A 16,402-nucleotide genomic window follows, 5' to 3' on the forward strand; every position below is an offset into this window, starting at 1 on the left:
TTGGATGTCTAGATGACAGACGTTCAACTGGTGGCTTTGCAGTTTTCTTTAGACCTAATTTAATATCTTGGAGTGCAAGGAAGCAAGCTACAGTTTCAAGATCCAGTACAGAGGCAGAATATAAGGCATTGGCAAATGCAACAGCAGAAATCATATGGGTGCAGTCAATCCTAAAGGAACTAGGTATGAAAAGCACTAGAGCTCCATGTTTATGGTGTGATAATCTAGGTGCTACCTACTTGTCAGCAAATCTAGTTTTTCATGCCAAAACTAAACACATTGAGATAGATTTTCACTTTGTTCGAGAAAGAGTTGCAAACAAACTTCTGGATATTCAATTTATTCACTCTCAAGACCAAGTTGCTGATGGCTTTACCAAAGCTTTACCCACAAGAAGTTTTGAGGACTTCAAGCATAATCTCAACTTGATAAAGTTGTGATTAAGGGAGGATATTAAACGTGATATAATCTTCACGTATATACCTTACGTACAAGGAGAGGAGACCCTGGCTAACCACATGAGTAGTAGTTAGACAAGATACTCATGTAATCTTTATCTTCTTTTACCTTTTGTATTTCTTCTCCTCCAAGATGTATCTCTACAACAACTTGTACGCATATCCGGGCTTGCAACCCATCTATATAACATGAAACACGTCGGCCAGGATAGGCAAGACGTTTACCGCAAGTCGCACACACAGGACCAATTATCAATCCCTTAGCATCAACGTTGACACCAAATGACCATCTTGTCGCTTGGAGTAGAATACACACTATATCCACTATGCCATCAATTAGATAAGGTTTAATAAACAATGGAGTCAGCTCATAAAATAACCCCCTCTTGTCCACTGACGTGTCATAGAAGTGTGCTCGGATAGCTGTGAGAAATTCGTAAATTTGCTTTGCTTTTGCTTTAGTTGCTTTTTTGGTGGAACAGTATGTTTTGAAACCATCCCCCCTAAGGCAACAGTATGCTTGCAATTCTTCATCATAAACTGTATCTCCCAACTCTGGCACAATGAACTTGTGTTTCTTTTTGGTACAACCCTCAAGTTTTTCATTTATCCTCTCAATTATCACTGAGGGAGGACAATCTTCTACTATGACGTACTTCTCTGTCAAACGTTGATTCGTGTCCATAAAAGGATTTAAGAAGCGTCCTTTAATCAACTTATCAGATAGGCTGGGGGTATCTGCTAGAAAACGTACATAAAAAGTGTATCAAGCAAACGAAACCGCACTCATTAAAACAAATGGCATGAAAGGCCAAGTTTTACACAACTTCAATTAATATATGTTTTTTGTGCTGCACGCAATTATTTGCACACACAAAAAGCATTGACAAGAAAACCGATAGGCATTTTCGTAGCATTGTTTTATTTATATATTTACATAGCATTTTTTTATTTATATATTTACACAGCATTGTTTTTCACAGCTAAGATTTCCTTGAAAATATGTCAGAATATGGAAAATGTTCATCTATCCATAATTAAGATATTTCAACCTTTGGGACCATACCTTCATCAGGTGGGGGCCTGAAAAGTAAGGGATCAGCGTCCGTCCGTCTTGGGATGTCGTCTTCAGTTGCACGCTCGCCATGTGGTTCAGAATGTTCTCCCATTTTCCTGGAAATGGAAATGAAGAAAATCTTAGACTTGGAAGTTCTATGAAAGGATATATCAGTTCTGAAACTTCTTAGATACCTTTTATAGAAAAAGATATAACTTTCTTTGTTTTCTTTTCTACACCCTCCTTAGTGATAGATGTAACCTGCAAATACACCCGAGTTAGAAATATTAGTTCTAGACTGTAAACAAAGCTTGCAAATAGTCAAAGCAAATTACGGGAATCAAACACGGAACATACCCGTTCGTCATTGATCTCGTACCATTCTCCATTATACTTGGTGAAGCACCAATAGTGCCCACCTTTTGGGCCATACTGCCTATGATGAATGACTCCATATAAGTCATACTTTTGTTCGACTCCTCCATTAGCACTCACATAAGGTGAAAAGTCGAAATCCATGGGGCAGTCAACATCATGTACGAGCTTAGTAGAACCTTCACCAGTACCAACAGGTCGACCAAGACATATGATCAATATTTCTGGACAAGCCACGATTCGAGTTTCCTCACTCTTTTTGTGGAGTGAGCATCTGCATTGAAATCCACAAATTGGATCATGTGACTCATCAATAAATTATCATGGGCATTTATGAAAATATTATCACACAAGTGTTTACCCTTCACATCGAGAATTCAATGGTTTTTTCATAGTGAACGCATCCATGCATTCTTTTAAGCTTTTGAAGCCAACTTGATCCTCAAGCTTGATAGGAATTTCCAACATCTGGAAATCTCTAGTTTCGCCTGCCTTTTTGAATCCACATTCGCATACATGCTTCAAAGATACGCAATATATACAATTATATTTTTGTTGTAACAAAAGATTACTATGGTTATGAATTTAGAACAAAACAAAATATACCTCTGTTAGTAATGTTCCAGAAAATAGCTGCTCATATATGTCTATATTTTTGGGGTGCTTCTCTGCAGGAAATTTTGACAATATTGCGCTACACAGAAACTCACCCATTTAAGTTACTAGAGTTGAAATCTAGCACAGAAAGCAAAAAAGCAAAACTAGATACCCACCACAAAAATTCATCAGCGCTGAACTGAGAACCAAGACGGTTATTCTTAAAGTCATCACCTAAATCTTCCAAACGATTAAGAATCATAGTAGGAAGAAAAGCTGTTGAACTTTGTAAGTCCTCTAGAAGGTATCTTCGCAAACAGCAAGATACACACAAATCACCCTCTTCAGGACCTGAACAAACAAACCATATGATATGTTAATTGTATAACTTACGCATTTGGCTACATGTAGATACAAGGATGTCAAATACTAAAACTCACATGTTTTCCCATAATCATCTCCAGAAAGATACTTCGAAAAACTTTCAGTGGCCTTTAAGCATTGTAGGACTGAATTTGCATAACAACTGAAAAAAATATAGTTAGAACAGCAAAAAAAAGACATTGCTTATGGTGAAAATTAATGGTGTAAGGTTGTACTTGAGGGATTTATTTAGATGTCCCATGGGTTTGCGCTGCAAAAAATGATATAAGTTGAATACTAAGTTAGGATTTAAGCTAAGCAAAAAGATTACATTTATGCTCTTATATAGATGATCGATTAATAAATCATACACCTCACTCACATTGTTCTTATCCTTCACAATAACGTGCACGCTGATGTTTTTCTCAAGTTCTCCAAACACCAAGTCATCCTCTCCGTTTTCCATCTTCAATTCTTTGAAGACAATTATGTGTTGTTTGGAGTCATAAATGGCCCAGTTGTGCAAGTCAGAATGGAGGTCTTTCCATGTATATGACTTTCTGTCAATATCCTTTTCTTTGTCCACATCACCCATTTTCTCAGATGAACAACCATTGTGACTACAGTCGTACTAGATACGAACCCTCAGTTTATGCCTACACATACAATTCAATATATGAGAGAGAGAGAGAGAGAGAGAGAGAGAGAGAGAGGTTACAAGAAAATTGAAAATTGCGATCAGAACTAAAATAGAAGACAGAACACCAGAACACTTACATAGATTTATCCTTATCAGCTTCCATGATGCTAAATCATGCTCGGTACGTTGATCTTGGGGACAACGCGTTCACCCTGCTGCACAAGTCCAACAGGCAGTGTGGTTACTGTTGGGTTTAATCACCCTCGGTACTTTGATTTGAGTAGTAAAATTATTCATCATCCGGCAACACTTTTCAAACGATGTTTTGTAAATATCTAAAGCTAACAACTCAAAGTAAATTATATATAAAACTACCAATTAAAAGTAGACACTATTCATCATCCGAGAAACTATTCAAACCATGTCTTGCAAATTTTATCTAAATTGAATCATACAAGTCAGGTGACATTTCAGTTATTAAGTGGAAGAGGTTAAGAAGACAGGTTACTCACAAGTTAAGGCAACCTGAGTATTGGGAACTGTACCAGAATAACTCAAAAGTCTACAGTAAAAATAACTGTATCAGAATATACCAAGTCAAGAACTATAAAATTCTTGGGTAGAAATAACTGTGTTAGCCTGCTAGGATATGTAAGACAAGCTAAAGATTAATTAGTTAGTGCGTGGTAGTTGTTTGGCGGGAGTGGTGGGAATGTGGGCTGCACCAGTTTAAGCAGTAGCATTTGCTTTGAGTAGTATAATATGCCCATAAACAAGAGTTGTGTAAGTCAGGCAAGAAGGAAGTACAGAAAATAAGCTCGAGCTCGCTGTGTCCTGTGAGTTTCTTTTCTTTTTGCGAGTGGTATCCTGTGAGTTTTTCATGGTGTGTGCAGTAACATGAGCTGCAGCTCTAACTGCGCGGCAGGCATGGTGAGCAATCTTCAAATCATTCAAAAAAAAAATGAGCTGCAACTCTACATATCCATGCACAGGCACATAAAACACAAAATTCAGTACTCCAAAAACAGAAAAATACATGTAGTTAGCAGAAGGTCGGCTAACAAATTTACAAGGGACAGCTTAATGAAGAACTTGCAATGACCAAACTAAATTAAGAAGATAATATTCTTCCTTAGACCTTGCAATGGCCATACCCAATCAAGAAAAGATGTTACCAAGCAAACCGGACCTATTGACCCTTTTGCTATGGTAAGGCGTTGAACTTCATATATCCCTTTTTTAGTCAATCCAGAATATCGTACATTCAAACTGAATCATATATTGGGTTTATTAATACCTTTGGATTCATTACTGTACAGGAAAAATGACCTTCTCATTTGGTCAAAAAGTAGTACAATAATATGCAGATTGTGTGATGCAGAATACTTATTTTTTTGCATGGATAAAAAATACTTGTTGCATTCCAGTTTAAAAGCACTACCAGATCCTTGTGTGACTACGGGCAAAGTATTCCATAAGCTTTTACGCTCAACGGTGAACATTGGAACTCTCAGGGCATTTTATATTTACCATTAGAGGATCTACATTTCTGTATGACGTGCAAATGTGCAATGTATTGTATCAGATAGGGAGATGAGTAAGAACAAGCGTTAACCGGTTCTTATGCTGCTAGACAGAAAATTACATACTCCAGAGACAGAATCAAGATTCTAAGCTAGTAATCAGAAAGGAGCGCGTGAAGAATAAAACCTTCAGATTAGACTGTCCCGAAGAAGAGGTGGCTTGAACCCTTGCCTTCTTGGGAGCTGATCTTCTGTTAGACTGGAAGGTAGAAAAAAACAAGCAAACTCCAATCATGACTCTATTTCATCTTAGTACAAAAGAAGAAACTGCTAACAAAAGTTAATTAATCTCATGGTACTGTCCACATTAACATGGATCAAACATGTCAAATAAAAGATTAACACGGATAAAATCCATGTGACATTACACATACAAGTGGACCTCTGCACCCTCCCCTGTGAAAAAAAGGATTGTGTTCCAATCTTCAACTTTGAGCACAAAAATATTGTGGAAAACTTCGCGTGTAGTCACACAAGGATCAGGTAGTGCTTTTAAACTGGAATGCAACAACAAGTATTATTTATCCACGCAAAAAAAGGTATTCTTGAACAAAACGGACCCGCTCCCACCCCCGAAACCCTCGCCACCGCCACCTCCCCTGCCCGTCTCCGGCGGGAACCGGCCGCCCTTGCCGGCGCGCGGCCCGAATCCGCCCCCCTCCCCCGCCCTTCCTTCCCCGCCCCTCCTTCCGCCCTCGCGCCGCCTCCCCGGGAGGCGGCCGGGGCGGCCCCTACGTCTCTCCGCTCGGCTTCGCATCCTCTTCCTCTCCCCTGCCGTCGCCGGCGGGCGCCCCCGGCTCCGGCCCAGGGGGTGCCGGCGGCGGCAGGATCTCCTTTCCCCGCGCGCATCCTCCTGGCCCGAGGCAGGGGGGCGGTGGCGGTGTCGCTCGGCTTGGCGGGGGTCCGGTGACCCGGCGGGGTGGCCGGCGGCGGATGTGGTGGCGGCGCTGCTCCTTGGCGGCGGGGCGGCGTGGTGGTGCGGGGTGGCCGACGTCGCGCCCCCGGCCCAGATCTGGTCCTGGCGGGCCCCATCTGGGTCCTAGCGGGCCGGCCCCCCGGCGTGGCCTCGTTGTCTGCGGCGCGGTGAGGAGGAGCGGCTCGGATATGGGGCGTCGGCGCCGATGGCGTGATGGCAGCGGCGCGAAGGCGGGAGCTTTACGGGCCCACGAGGGCTCGGCCGGGCCTGTGGGCCCACGGGCCTGGTGTGCTCCTGCTATTGCGTCCAGACGGCTACCGTCGCTGACGGTGGAGGTGGGGCCCTCCCGCGTGCCGACGGTGCTGATGCCCTAGTCCCGGCTCTGATTCTTCGCCGCGCTGTCCTCACTTCGCGGTGCCGTGGTGAGATGGCGTGGGGGCCTCATGACCGCGTTGGCGCATGGTGGTGGTTGGTTTGGTGGCTGGATCCGGAGCGCCCGAGGTGCGGGTTGGGATCGGGGGAAACCCCTGTCGGCGTGGCCGACACCGGCGCGGTGGCGCCTATGGGTGCCACCTGACCTTCCGGGAGGGCGTCGGGGGCTACCCTTCCTCTCGCCTCGTCGTGTACCGGGGGAAACCCTTGGCAGCAGTGTCGTCATCGTCGCGATCCTTCTTGGAGGTGTTGATAGGTGCCGGCGCTTCGGAGTCTTGGAGCCTAGTGGAAGATCCCGGTGGGCGCAGCGATCGTGAGGCTTCTTCGTTTTTGTTGATCCGCCATTGTCGGCATTTGTTTCTTTTGCTCTTTCTCTGTCGTTTCTTTTGGGCGTGACTGTGCTGCTTCCGCCCCAACACCTATCTCTGTATGGTTCGGTTGGTTGCTTTGTATACAAAGCGGGGGGAAACCCTTTTTCGGCAAAAAAGGTATTCTTTATCACACAATCCACACATTATTGTACTACTTATTGACCAAATGAGAAGGCGATTTCTCCGGAACAATAGCTAAGTCTGCCCTGATACTATCACTTGGATCTCGAACACTATCTATGATAATAAATCCAAAGGTATTAATGAAATGTCCAAAAATATATTCAGTTTCAATGCATTGATATTCTAGACTGAACAAAAAACAGGGATATTGGTCGGCTACTCGGGTTTGAATACCCGAATTCAAGGCCTTGCTATAGCCAAAGGGTCAATAGGTCGTGTTTGTTTGGTAACATCTTTTTTCGATTGGGTATGAAAATTGCAAGTTATAAAAGCACTACGTGATCCTTGTGTAACTACGGTAGGGTTTTTACGCTCAAAGTTGAACACCGGAACACTTGGAGCGTTTTAGATTTATCGTCAGAGGGTCTACATTTTTATTGTTAGACTATATGGAGGGCCAAAGCTCCCCGGGTTCCATTGCACTAACGAAACCAGAGTAAGCGTAACAGTATGCAGAACATGTTCATGAAGCTACTAACTAGAAGAAGAGCAAAGTTCAAAGCACCTCCAGCTACTTATTACAGATGCACCAAAATTGCATATAGCTAGGTTTCCAATACAGGAAAGGAAGCTACTCCAGCCTACAAGCGCCAGGAGCAGTCTGCAGTCCAGCGGTCAAATCACCTTGAGTGCATTCTAAATTTTTATATGTCGTAAAATGTGCAATGTCTTGTATCAGAGAGGGAGATGAGTGAGAACAAGCGTTGACAGGTTGTGGTAAACAGAAAATTACATACTCCAGAGAAGCAAACTCCAATCATGACTCTATTTCATCTTAGTACAAAAGAAGAAACTGCTAACAAAAGTTAATTAGTCTCATGGTACTTTGCACATTAACATGGATCAAACATGTCAAATAAAAGATTAACACGGATAAAATCCGTGTGACATTACACATACAAGTGGATCTCTATACCCTCCCCCGTGAAAAAAAGGATTGTGTTCCAATGTTCAACATTGAGCATAAAAATATTGTGGAAAACTTCGCCCGTAGTCACACAAGGATCAGGTAGTGTTTTTAAACTGGAATGCGACAACAAGTATTATTTATCCATGCAAAAAAAAGGTATTCCGTATCACACAATCCACACATTATTGTACTACTTATTGACCAAATGAGAAGGCCATTTCTCCAGAAGAATAGCTAAGTCTTCCCTGATACTATCACTTGGATCTCGAACACTATCTATGATAATAAATCCAAAGGTATTAATGAAATGTCCAAAAATTTATTCAGTTTGATTGCATTGATATTCTAGATTGAACAAAAAACAGGGATATTGGTCCGGTTTGAATGCCCGAGTTCAAGGCCTTGCTATAGCCAAAGGGTCAATAGGCCGGGTTTGTTTGGTAACATCTTTTTTTGATTGGGTATGGACATTGCAAGTAATAAAAGCACTACCAGATCCTTGTGTGACTACAGTAGGATTTTTACGCTCAAATTGAACGTTGGAACACTTGGGGCGTTTTACATTTATCGTTAAAGGATCTACATTTTATTTTTAGACTATAAGGAGGGCAAAAGCCCCCCGGGTTTATTAACGAAACCAGAGCAAGCGTAACAGCATGCAGAGCATGTTCATGAAGCTACTAACTAGAAGAAGAGCTCAAAAGTTCAGAGCACCTCCAGCTACTTATTACAGATGCACCAAAATTGCATAGAGCTAAGTTTTCAATCATGGAAAGGAAGCTACTCCATCCTACAAGCGCCGGGAGCAGTCTGCAGTCCAGCGATCAAACCACCTTGAGCGCATTCTACATTTTTATATGTGGTACAAATGTGCAATGTCTTGTATCGGAGAGGGAGATGAGCGAGAACAAGCGTTGACAGGTTCTTATGCCGGTAAACAGAAATTACATACTCCAGAGAGAGAGAGAGAGAGAGAGAGAGAGAGAGAGAGAGAGAGAGAGAGAGAGAGAGAGAGAGAGAGAGAGAGAGAGAGAGACTCTTAGCTAGTAATTAGAAAGGAGTGCGTGAAGAATAAAACCTTCAGTTTAGACTGTCCCGAAGAAGAGGCGGCTTCAACCCTAGCCTTCTTGGGAGCTGGTCTGCTGTTACTCTTGAAGGTAGAGAAAAACAAGCAAACTCCAATCATGACTCTATTTCATCTTAGTACAAAAGAAGAAACTGCTAGCAAAAGTTAATTAATCCTACGGTACTGTCCACCTTAGCATGGATCAAACATGCCAACTAAAAGATTAACACGGAAGTGTGACATTACACATACAAGTGGATCTCTACGCCCTCCCCACAAAATAAACGATCGTGTTCCAATGTTCAACATTGATCATAAAAATCTTGTGGAAAACTTCGCCCGTAGTCACACAAGGATCAGGTAGTGCTTTTAAACTGGAACGGAACAACAAGTATTATTTATCCACGCAAAAAAAAGGTATTTTGTATCACACAATCCACACATTATTGTACTACTTATTGACCAAATGAGAAGCCATTTTTCCGGAACAATAGCTAAGTCTGCCCTGATACTATCACTTGGATCTCAAACACTATCTATGATAATAAATCCAAATGTATTAATGAAATGTCAAAAAAATGATTATGTTTGAATGCACTGATATTCTGGATTGACTAAAAAAAGGATATTCGTCGGGTCTGAACGCCCGAGTTCAAGGCCTTGCTATAGCCAAAGGGGCAATAGGTCAGTTTTGTTTGGTAACATCTTTTTTCGATTGGATATGGACATTGCAAGTTATAAAAGTAATACTTGATTCTTGTGTGAGTACAGTATGATTTTTATCCTCAAAGTTGAACATTGGAACACTTGGGGTATTTTACATTTATTGTTAGAGGGTCTACATTTTTTATTTTTAGACTATAAGGAGGGCAAAAGGTTCCATTTCATTAACGAAACCAGAGCAAGCATAACAGCATGCAGAGCATGTTCATGAGGCTACTAACTAGAAAAAGAGCTCTAAAGTTCAAAGCACCTCCAACTACTTAATACAGTTGCACCAAACATGCATATAGCTAAGTTTTCAATACAAGGAAGGAAAGGAAGCTACTCCAGCCTACAAGCGCCAGGAGCAGTCTGCAGTCCAGCGATCAAACCACCTTGAGCGCATTCTACATTTTTATATGTAGTACAAATATGCAATGTCTTGTATCGGAGAGGGAGATGAGTGAGAACAAGGGTTGACAGGTTCTTATGCTGGTAAACAGAAAATTACATACTCCAGAGAGAGAGGGAGAGAGAGAGAGAGAGACAGACAGAATCAAGACTTTAAGCTAGTAATCAGAAAGGAGTGTGTGAAGAATAAAACCTTCAGATTATACTCTCCCGAAGAAGAGGTGGCTTGAACCCTAGCCTTCTTGGGAGCTGATCTGCTGTTACTCTTGAAGGTAGGAAAAAACAAACAAACTCCAATCATGACTCTATTTCATCTTAGTACAAAAGAAGAAACTGGTAACAAAAGTTAATTTATCCCATGGTTCTGTCCACATTAACATGGATCAAACATGTCAAATAAAAGATTAACACGGATCAAAGCCATGTGACATTGCGCATATATGTGGATCTCTACGCGCTCCCCTCGAAAAAAGGATCTTTACATCCTTCGGGGAGAAAAGTTGAAGAGCCAAGCTTAGCAGCGAAGCGTGCGACGCTCCAGAGGGCGAAATCATGTTATGGAGCTTAAAAATGTTTTGTTGTAATCGGCGGCGTAGTAGAAATTTCTTGGAAGAGACTGCCATCGGGGTTGGCGCTGCCAGATTTTGGACGAGCACAACCTTTCTCGCGTTGGAATGCTCTCAGCGCTTTTTTCTGGCTGGAAATGCCGAAACATCATTTTGGAGCACCACAAGACGAACAAATCAGACGCAAAAACGACTCGCAGAGCCAACTATAGGGAGCAGTAATTTACACTCCATCCAAATCAGGAAGGAGGGCTCGGAACGGCCCGAAAGGCGACGGCGGGGAAGGCTCGGCAGCCTGTGTAAGGCCGCTGAAGAAGCCAGGTCGCAAGTTTACTACTCCACGGCGGCAGAGTACTAATAACTGGAGTGTAAATTTGCAGTGAAAGCTATAGCTTGCCTCACGGCGGCAAGGTGCGAGAGAGCGGGAGTTGCCATCGACGCCCGGACCCGTGACCTTGTAGACGGGGCCTAAGCCGCCCTTTCCGTGGTAGTAGAAAGTTGAGATTTCTCCTTGCCCGCCCAGGGAGAAGGGTGCAGACCCAGCGGAGAAGTCAGGAGACGAAGGTGGCAGTGCCGGCGCCGACAGAGTGGCCGGGCGGAGTGGAGGAAGCACGCGACATCGCAGCGTTGGGCTTAGGTGGTGATGGACTGACAGCGCCGTCGATATAGTGGAGGTTTTTTTATTGCGGGAGGAGCGGAACAGGAGAAACTGGAGGAGAAGAGAGGCTTACCGGCGGGAGGGTTGGGTGTGGCGGCGGCGCCGCCGCGCTTATCTTTCCTCTTCTCCTTGTGGCGCTCAATCCCTCTCTGCTATTCTGATGCTTAACGATGCCTTGTAGCAGGCAATGCCGCAGTAGAGCGCGCCGGGGGGGGGGGGGGGGGCGCGGGGACCCTGTGTGGTCAAATCGCTGAAATTTTGGCTTACTTTTTTCTGAATGATAAAAGTAGGGTGACATCATGCTGATCTAAATCATCCCATGTTTTCGGGAACATGTGCAGCTATTCATAACTTTACGCGGCGCTGCACTAGATAGAGCTCATGTGCAGCTAGTCATAGATTACAGATGTATCCCATCCTCCTCATCTGATATTTTTCGTGAGTACCGTTAGTCTACAAAAACTGGGCGCATCAAATCTGGAAGATGGAAGTTCGTTACACGATCACACAAAGCAAACGAGCAACCCCTAAAAACAAAGCCGAAGGTTAAGACCTTGCTACAGAGAGCAGGCCTTTAATGGCTCGTCGGCGGATGCTAACCAAAACACTGGCGTGGCGAGCAGGCGGTTCGGTCATGCGCGCGCAAAACAAACCCAGCACCCGTGAACCCGTTCGCGGTGGAGGACACGAGGGCGCTCCCGAAGAAGCTCTCCGCCCCTTGCCATCCGAGGTTGGCTCAGATACAGGCTGCCTCCCCACCGTCTGCTCTGGGGTGGGGAGTGGGGACAACCGAGAGATGCATAGTCTGATCTGCCGGTCCATCCGGCGTGCGTGCTACAGGAGTTGGTCACACGCGTGCTCGTGTGTCCGGTAGTGAGGCTCCAACCTAGTCAACTTTAATTTTATGTAAGAGAAACTTTAATCAGACTCAAATGAACGGTAATTTTGTTTATTTTTTGTTTGTTTGGGTCGGCCAGACGGACACCCATATCTGCTTCCGTGTTTGAGTCAGCTCGTGCATCCAACGCTGGCCCGACCTATTTTTTTGTTCGCGTGAAAAGAATAGACCACCAATATTATGAAAATGAAAAAAAATATTAATTAAACGTTAATGCCGGCCACAAAGGCCGGCTAGAGTCCACGCGTCTACATTACATTAACTAACAAGGCTACTAGGCGGCGCGTTGCCTAGGCGTCGTCCTCTTCGCCGTCAGGGCCGGTGAAGTCGATCAGCGTTGGCGCCGGGCCGGCCCAAGGGAACATCGTGTTCCAGAGCCTGGCGATGTTGTACAACGGGGATTGTGCCGCCGCCTGCTGGGCAAGGCGCGCCTCCTCCTCTGCCTCACGACGCTCTTCGTCGGCGTCGCGTTCGAGCATTTCGAGGTACTCGTCCTCGCGGTGCTCCTTGGTCAGCCTTTGTTGGCGTCATTGCTCGAGGTACGCCTACTCCTGTGCCGGCGTTGCCCCCAACCACACCGGTGGCGCGCTGACCCACTCGCGCACTACCCCGGTCCAGGAGTAGCGCTCGATGCGGGTCGACTCCGGCTCCAGCTTGGCTGGGGATGGCGGGACCAGCGGCGGCACAACGCAGTCACGACCACGGACAGAGCCATGACCTCTGCCAGGCGCGCCTCGTACGCCGCATCCTCCTCCTCCTCCTCCCCCTCCTCTCTGCGCCGCTCCTCCTCGCTTTCCTATAGGACAGCCGCCAGGGCTACCTGGTAGGCGGCCTCCACCTCCTTGTCCTCATCGCTAACGACGAGGGGCGCTGGTCGGGAGCCATGCGAGACGTCACGGACGTCTGGCCTCCTCATGCTCGAAGGCGAACCAACGGGGCGGAGTCGAGCCGCTGCTCCGGTGTCAGTAGCGCCCGCCAACCCCGCGCCTCCTCCGCGTGCGCCCCCGCCGACCGCGGCGCCGCCGACACTGGGATCCTCTGATTCAAGTGCCAGTCGTGTGGCAGGGTGACATCGGTGTAGGGGAGAGGCACCCGGTTCTCCCAGTGCCATTTCGGCTGGTGCACTAGGAAGTTCACGCGCTGCCTTGACCGGCGGGAAGACGCCAGCGAGGACGGGGGAGGTGGGGAGAGGGGTGGCGGGCTCCTTGCCCTTGCCTTTGCTTGAGAAGAAACCCATCAGCAGGGGAGAGGGGTGGCTAGGGTTGCTGCCGCCGACGGGGGGGTAGAGGGTGACGAGATGGCGACCGAGATGGGGACGGGGGGCTTTTTGGAGCGGATAAGGATGCCCCCCTCCCCCCGCATGCTTGGATTAAAAAAGGCTGACTGTCGTCGCTGACGCGTGGGCTCAAAATGGGCGGTTATCATAAATTAAGCTAACCGTGATAGTTGGATGGCCGTCAGGTGGGGACACGGCGGACACCGAGAAGGCGTGCAAGGCATCCGCTTTGCGGTTGTGCCGACGCGTTTGCTGCCCAAATTTGAGTCGCAAATGCGTCGGCACGGACGCGAGAAGGATGCCTTTTGTGAATGGGTCGATGCGTTGGGCTTCCATTTTTATCCGCTCCGATTCAAACGGACAGTGATGGACAAAATGAGTACGTGCGTTGGAGTTGCTCTAACGGTTACACAATAAGTAAAAAACAACGGGTTGATCGTTGATCGCTAATTCTGCCCCCATGTCCCTGACGACGCAATGCCCGGCTATAATTCTAAGGGCCCGTTCGGGAACACTCCGGCTCCCAACTCCGTGGAGCTGAAGTGGCGGAGCGGAGCGGAGCACAGTTCATTTTGGTGGAGCTGCCATTCTGCCGCTTCGCATTTCAGCGCCGAGCGGAGCGGAACAGTTGGAGCGGTTCGTTGCCGAACATGCACTAAATCCCATGTATTTGCAGGCCCTTGTAGCAGGGAGCTCCAGAGCACGAAAGCAACCTCCCAGTTGTGAGCACGCGCATGGCATTAAGAACCATCAGCAAGCGACAGATCTGAAACAATTTGGGAATTTGAAAACTCAATTTTTTTATCAAAAAATGAATATTTTTTGAAACGTGAACCTTTATCAAAATTGTGAATAATGTTTTAGGGATTTGAATGTTTTTGAAAAAACACAAACATTTTCTAAAATTTTGAAATAAATGAAGGTGTGTTTTTCTATGAAAACATAATTATTTTTTTATAAAAGGGGAACATCTTTTGGAACCCCTAACTAATTTGAAACACGGAATTTGTTGGGATATGTGAAAAAAATTAAAACGAAAATATTATTTGAAAAACTGAACAAAATTGAAAAGAGCAATCATTTTCTAAACAGGATTGATATTTCACATCTAGATGTAATATGCTTACCTCACATTTAAGTCTTCAATCACAGGATCAAACTTGCTATAAGATTTGTGCAATTGATAGAAAAAATAGGTAAATGTGCAACTGATAAATAACCTGTCGATCTAGTCCTTGTCGATGTACCTCCCGAGCTGGGCTATTTTTTTGTTCCCTTGTCCGCTCAGGCATGTGCCCCGTGTCTAGGCCTGGGGCCTTTTTATTGCGGGCTTTTGTTTTTTAGGCCGTCATCTACGTTTTTCTTTTTCTTTTCAAGTCTGTCCTATGGCTCAGTCCAAGTTTTTTCTTGTTGTTTTTGTCCACTTTCATTCAACACTATGGATTTGCTTTTTTTGTTTGTTTCTGTTTCCTTTTTCTTTTCTTCTTTCTATTTAATTATTTATTTTAAATTATGAAGTACTTTATTTTTATTTTTTATTTTTTATTTTCCATTCCCTTCTTCTTTAGTTATTTGTTTTAAATTCGTGAAACTTTTCACTCTTTCATTTTGAAGTTTAAATGTTGTGCAAATCTTCATTACGGTTTTTTTGTCAGGCGCGTCCCGTGTCGTGTCGTCTGTCTTGTCTTTATATGTCGACTTGTTCGCGTGTGTGCGTCTTTTGCTGTGCCGTTTTCTGCGACACGATCCGGGAGTCCTGTTTCGGATTGGTTTTACTAATTCGCATCTAGTTGAGAGTTGACAATGTCATCTAACTTGTATACCATTACATATACGCGCTTATGAGTCGTGCTTGTTATTTGCCAAAAAAAAAGAGTCATATTCATTTGTCGTTGTGTCATATTTTATGTTCATCCCATGTAAAGCAGTGAGCCCCGATATGCTTTTAGTGAGCCGTTTTTATGTTTTGTGTATTGGGATTTTTTTTGGGCCACATGTCATTTTATTCTCTACTTTTTATTTTATTTTTTGGTTCGATTGTGTAGTCCTAGTGATGTCTATTCTAATTCCTAGTAATGTCTCGTCTAATAAGTCTATAACCATCCAATTTGTTTGCTTTAGTGTTCGCACAAACTCAATCATGCGCGCCCGTCAGCTCGTTCTTTTTTGTCGCGCATCCTCTTGCCCCATTTGTTCTGTATCGGTCAGTTCTCGCGTTTCTTTTCACAAGGGGTCATATATGTCGTCGTTCGAGGGGAGGGGATGTTCTTTTTGTTTATTTTTACTGTGCATTTTGTGGCCTGATGAAGAATTTGTAGGAGTCCACCCAGACAAGAGACTTTTATATAATGGGAGCACATGCATGGTTCCTTTTGTCTAGATGAAGGGTAGAAATGTGTAGAGTTTAGATCAGTGGGGAGAAAATCTCTGAATGCCTTATTGTTCTTATAAGCAGGAGTTTGTGTGCAGTGTGTTTTCATGTTCTAGAGCAGATTACTTGAGTTTACATGGTAGATCTATTTATTTATTTTTTGTTATCTGTTTAATGCGCAACCAACTACTTTTTTTGTGTGGGCCTATTGTTTTTTTAGATCTACTTCTTTTTTGCCAGAACTACACATGCTTTTTCCAGACATGAGGTTATTTGTAGTTCTTGTTCGCAGAATTTCTTCTGTTTTTGAAGTTCAGTTATTTTTGGAGTTCAATCCATGTGACCAACTACATCATAATTTTCTGTAGATACATGTCTCGTGGACACTTAAGGGAAGTTCTGCCAAGATGTGAAACCCGATGAGTTCAACATCCACATGTGGGACGAGTTTTGTTCTTGAGTTTCGTCTTCATCTCTTCCAACTCCAGCACCCAACCACCCACTTGTATCCCGTGGTTTTGTGTAGTGATTTTAGTTGCAAATCATCCCTTGACTCATATTGGGGCTCG

General features: G+C 44.5%; 1 protein-coding gene across 15 annotated transcripts; it reads right to left on the reverse strand.

The window, feature by feature from the left end:
* Positions 1-324: 324 nt before the first annotated feature.
* LOC123127719 (ubiquitin carboxyl-terminal hydrolase 19) lies at positions 325-11,489 on the reverse strand. 15 transcript variants are annotated; one of them, XM_044547527.1, is made up of 16 exons: positions 11,362-11,489; positions 10,258-10,329; positions 8,964-9,027; positions 5,201-5,272; positions 4,003-4,052; positions 3,628-3,705; positions 3,233-3,506; positions 3,087-3,121; positions 2,928-3,013; positions 2,664-2,838; positions 2,497-2,584; positions 2,252-2,409; positions 1,873-2,164; positions 1,710-1,776; positions 1,525-1,631; positions 325-1,199 (listed from the first exon to the last, which is right to left on the reverse strand). In XM_044547527.1, exons 7-16 carry the CDS (start codon positions 3,443-3,445, stop codon positions 1,170-1,172), a joined length of 1,251 nt encoding a protein of 416 aa, XP_044403462.1. In that variant the 5' UTR covers positions 3,446-3,506; positions 3,628-3,705; positions 4,003-4,052; positions 5,201-5,272; positions 8,964-9,027; positions 10,258-10,329; positions 11,362-11,489; the 3' UTR covers positions 325-1,169. The 15 variants fall into 15 exon arrangements, with proteins under 15 accessions (XP_044403462.1, XP_044403464.1, XP_044403460.1 ...); XM_044547529.1 differs by having other exon boundaries at positions 4,036-4,052; positions 8,964-9,035; XM_044547525.1 differs by having other exon boundaries at positions 3,628-3,702; positions 8,964-9,035.
* Positions 11,490-16,402: the final 4,913 nt, after the last annotated feature.

This window comes from Triticum aestivum, chromosome 6A (assembly GCF_018294505.1).
Source record: "Triticum aestivum cultivar Chinese Spring chromosome 6A, IWGSC CS RefSeq v2.1, whole genome shotgun sequence".
NCBI lineage: Eukaryota > Viridiplantae > Streptophyta > Magnoliopsida > Poales > Poaceae > Triticum > Triticum aestivum.

Excerpts from the sequence above, each read along its gene's own strand:
- LOC123127719 (XM_044547526.1), bottom strand. The coding sequence starts at position 3,445 with ATGGGTGATGTGGACAAAGAAAAGGATATTGACAGAAAGTCATATACA. Across the intron at positions 2,839-2,927 it reads AGATGATTATGGGAAAACAT|GTCCTGAAGAGGGTGATTTG; the intron begins GTGAGTTTTAGT and ends TTGTTTGTTCAG. Across the intron at positions 2,410-2,496 it reads CTGGAACATTACTAACAGAG|CATGTATGCGAATGTGGATT; the intron begins GTATATTTTGTT and ends GTATCTTTGAAG.